Genomic DNA, 4,879 nt, shown 5'->3' on the forward strand with positions numbered 1-4,879 from the left:
CTTTATAGTTTCCCCGAAGAAAAAGGGATATGTTGTGACTTAACTGTTGCTACTCCTTTTCCTTATATGCATCTTCCCTACTGCTCTGCTCAGCCAGGATGAGTGCTGGGTGATTAGTGGAATGCTGAATGCTTGGTGATGTCAAAGAATTCATGGTTGCCTGTTGAAATGCTGAGTGTCAGTTGGAGTGCGCAGGCTGAGCAGCAGGGATGCTGCTCCTAGTGGGGCTATCTGTTATCATCTAACGACTTACCTGGAATTTACCTTCTAACTAAGCTTAAATAAACAATCTATAGAATGTACAACTCGGCTAATGGACTTTGTATTACAACACAAAATTTATGTTTTGTGCCACATCACAATCAAATGTATATTTAGCACTGTGTACTGTGAATCAATCCATGCAGTGTTTTCTTTGTTGCTATTTTATCAAACGTCCAGGGCTCTTTTCTTTGTTTCGACATTTCAATCCAATAAATTAATTGCAGGTTCCACGCACATTGTTTAAATATCTGTATCTCTCATGACTGATCAGGGAAAATCAATGTAGTTCAGTGACGCCGTGCTAGTTTCGTACTCTAGGAACGTCTAACCGTTTCCAAGGAAATGACGTCGCTCTCTTTGCCTTGGTAACGGAGCCCGGCGTCTTGTAAACATGGAGCTCTTTTAACACCAGGCCAGTGCGAAAGAACTAGACAGCTGAGTAAGATGCTGAGCGTCAACCCACTCTCGAATCCCAAAGGGGTGCGTCTCCTGTGCGAGTTATGCCAGGCCCCGGCATTCCTGCAGTGCCCAGACTGCCGGGTCACCTACTACTGCTCGGCCGAGCACCAGCGCAGCGACTTCGAAAGCGTCCACCCGCAGCTCTGCAGCCTACTCGTGCCCCTGCGTGCCCCGAAGCCCGCGCTCTGCAGCGAGACGGAGCGGCAGCGTAGCGCCGAGAAGAGCTTGCAGATCAGGCGGCACCTGCTGGACATCTGTCAGGAAGAGGCCGAGCGGCTGCTCATTTCCGGGCGCTACAGCCAGGCTCAGCCTGCCGCTATGCACGCCCTGCGCTTCGGTATCGCGGTCCACGGTCTGCGCTCCCTGCAGCTGGTGCCCGCCTACCTGCTGCTCGCCGAGACCGCCACCGGGATGGGCCACTACTCGCAGGCCGAGGAGTACCTCTCGCACGCTGACTGGACCGTACTCAAGAACCCCGACTGCAGTCCGACGCTGCTGGCCAAGCTGCACCGCATTCACGGCACACTACTCTTTTTCTCCAAGGGAAACATGGCGGAGGCCCTTCGACACTTTGCCAACGACATTTATTATAGCAGCTGCGCCTACGGCGCTGGCGACATCCGCGCCGCTCCCGGCTACTTCCACATGGCTAACATCTTCCTCCGACAGAGGAAGGAAGACGTTGCTGATTCATTTTATGCTGAGGTCACCGAGATCTGGCATGCGCACCTCAGCAAGGTGCTCCAGGGCCGCTTGCAGATTTCCCGCGAAAAGGAGGATGCAGAGGAAGAATGTATCGAGGAGCCCCAGGCGGATGAAGCCGTGAAGATGCTAACTGAGATCTGGGAGGTCAGAGAGCGGGTATTGAAGCAAGACAGTGCCAAGGTGGCACGCAACCTGCACGCACTGGCTATGCTCCACTTTCTGCTCAGTGATGTGTCCAAAGCTTATGAGCTGGCCCTTAAGGCTCTTCTCATCGTCAAAGAGACGCCAAACCAAGACGAAGTTCAAGCAATTACTACGTTCCTGACAATGGCTGAATCTAAACTCCCGGTCTGCAAATGAAGCAATGCATTATCTACTGTTGTGTCATACTGACACATGTAAGCCATACCACGAAGGCGTAAGCTGCCCTGTCACCGCAACTCAACATCCCCACGCTGCTTTTTAGATCAACATATAGTTAAACTTTGCCAATGCTAGGCTTGTCAAGTATCCAACACGTTGGCTTGTGTAAATCCATATTCCGTAATGTATAACTAACAAGAACGAACAAATTAAAAGCTTGATTATTTTGTATTCATGTACTCGTATTTCACCTACGTTAGTTTCCGTTGATTTTGCACATTAATTCTTTATTTTAAGTTGGTGGAATGAAGAAGCTTGCGACTCAGTAAACAGCAGGTGATTATTCTGCCTGCACGAGTTTGTCGCAATGTTACTTTAGGCCCTTGTTCTAGCTGTGCAGAGGACCGGACTGGGTATGCTGCGGGCTGCTCTTCGAGCAGGTGAAAGGCAGCATGATGAAGCGCCCTCCATAATATAGCGAACCTCCCCCTAGAGTCTAGGGCCTAGACTCTTATAGTTTCACGGGTATTCATCATAGGCCTTGGGCTGATTGCGGACTCCCCGAAGGATTCCGCCTTTCAAGGCCCCATGAACTGCAAGGCACCCGTTAAACCCCTGCTAAGTTAGGTGGGCTGCTTCGACCTAATGAACGCCCATATAATCTCATTCTATCCAAGGCCTCTTTAAGTGAGGTGATGGTTTGGTTGGTTCACTTGCAAACTCATTTGTTTTCTAGTTTGGTCCCCAGGGAACACTTGAAAGGGAACAAGCAAATGTGTTTCTGCTATTTTCAAGTGTTTTTCATTGGTCTAAATGATTTGTACTCGATATGAAAGGCTCTTCCTTCATCTTGGATTGTTTACTGTCCAGCCCATGTAAGTCATAATATTTATTCACATTTGAAATCATACGTGCAAATTCACATACTTTTGTGACGTTTTCGGCAGCAGGTAGAGAAGAGGTCAAGTTGCTGCCTTTGGAGCCGGAATGATTAGTTATACCAGCTTTCCACTTTGGCCAATAATGATGTTATCCTGAGCAGAACACTTTATGTTCACATGGCTTAGTTTGCATATTTGCACGAATTGGTAGCACCTAATAAATGAGCTTTTTAACAACGTGTGTGAATGTTTCCATCAAATCTGCTGAGTAAGGTCCATTTTTGGAAGACGCTCACTTGGTCCTTAAAGGAGAAACCATTCACACTGCACATAGTCTTCCACTCATACACTTGGGTAGTATGCTACCAACACTGTGCTTCTGTAGGAAAAATGAGACTTGCTGTAGTTATTGTGAATTGTAGTGAATTACTAGCTTTCTTGCTCTCCAACAGGACAAGTGAACAAGCCCTGGCTAAGCCGGTAGATCTGGCCTTACTTAGGAAGTGTGTATTTTTTAGTTTTATTTGGCGACATATGCAGTATGAAAAAACATTATACAATATATGTAAATAAATGACTGAACAAAGTGCATCAGCCCTGGCTCCAATGTTCAATATTTTTCGAGTGGCCATGCACGTGTTCAGGCAAAATGTCCTCACTCAAAGTGTAAGACAATGGGCATGGAAGAAGTGGCCTGACCTCTTGCCCCATACTGTTTGTTGTGGTGAGAGGAACCAAAATGAGAAATGCATAACACTCGAACAGACCGATAGACGAAGGGAGTCCAACAAAAGCCCCCGTGTGAAGGTATATATGAATGTATTTTTAGGGAAAACATTAAGCTGTCAAAACACTAAAAGCTATCTGGAAGCCACACGTAAAAAGCGACTTGGTCCTTAAAATCTAATTTTATGCCACCACTCACTCTCCTGACCACCAGGTCCCCTAGAGGTGAGGGTGCACTTTGCCTATAGTTACACTGTTGAGCATTAGCAAAATCATGGAGTACCTCCAGAGGACTCATTGCAGAGCTTAGTGAGAACAAAATCACAGGCGAGGTCGATGTTGAACGGGTTGGGGTGCAGAACCTTTCTGCGACACTAATTGATAACACAACTCGGAGAGATTTTTAATTAGAGTCATCTCTGATCATTTGCCAGTTCCTTCACTGCTGAAGTAGTACTACCTCTTCTCTAAAAATCCACAATTTGCTCTAGCCTTCTTAGATTATACTAAATACTTTTCCCAATAGGATTATACATGTAATTCATTATTTTAGATGTCTTTTGATATTGATTGCCTTCTATGCTGCTGCCTTCTGTTGTATGTCTAGTAATTCTTTGTATCTTTACACTATGACATTTATCCCTGTGACTCAAGCTTTCTTGGTTTTTAAGCCTTTTGTGTTTTCTGTTTTGTATTTAATACTGCAGTGTTTGGAGGCTCCTTTTTGTTCTTCCATAACATTTTAGGTGCTATTCTTTCTTAATAGCAGTATGATTTTCTCTTCTACATGCAAGATGTAAATATTATTAAATCAAAATGGACGGAGAACTGAAACGAATGAGGGTTTCTTTTTTTAGGAGGAGTCTAACCAAATTATTTTTTCATAATTGTTTTTCATGTCTGAAACTATGTTTATTTAAATTGCGCAAAGCAAAATTTCATGCTTCCTACAAACGATATTCTGGCTTGCAAGCAATTTATTTGTAGTCATTTTTGAAGTTGATTAGAGTTGACTGGTTCTTGGTTTTTATAAGCGACGAATATAGGTGATATCAGAGGTTTAAAACATATTTTGGAATAGTGACTTTGCAAAAGTATTTTTTATAACAAATAAATGATATGTGCCTTTTTAAAATATGTTCACTCATAAGTATTTATAATTACATCGTGTCTCAGTGCATATATATTTGAAATCTGTAAATGGTCTGTAAATGAAAGCCACTTTGAAAATTGGTTTGAAACATGAATATTAGTGCTATTAAAAAAGCTCTGACTATTGACTTCGCTCCGTAAACGAAAGTGCTTTTCCAAACATCTTACTATTAGATTAACTCCTTATTGCATTTAATTGAGCATAGCACGTTTTGATATTTTACATTTTTATGACACTGAAATTATGGTAAACTGAATGATTGAGCAAATTAAATGGTTATGCATTTGTATTTCTCAAATACACCCAATTCGAAAATAGCATTATTGAA

General features: G+C 43.6%; 1 protein-coding gene across 1 annotated transcript; it reads left to right on the top strand.

Moving 5' to 3' along the window:
- The first annotated feature begins 645 nt into the window (after positions 1-645).
- Positions 646-4,678, top strand: ZMYND12 (zinc finger MYND-type containing 12). Its single transcript, XM_086952733.1, has one exon. The coding sequence runs from the start codon at positions 709-711 to the stop codon at positions 1,786-1,788; it is 1,080 nt and encodes a 359-aa protein (XP_086808859.1). The 5' UTR covers positions 646-708; the 3' UTR covers positions 1,789-4,678.
- The last annotated feature ends 201 nt before the right edge of the window (positions 4,679-4,879 follow it).

The sequence above is a fragment of the Lissotriton vulgaris genome, chromosome 1_2 (assembly GCF_964263255.1).
Source record: "Lissotriton vulgaris chromosome 1_2, aLisVul1.2, whole genome shotgun sequence".
Lineage (NCBI taxonomy): Eukaryota > Metazoa > Chordata > Amphibia > Caudata > Salamandridae > Lissotriton > Lissotriton vulgaris.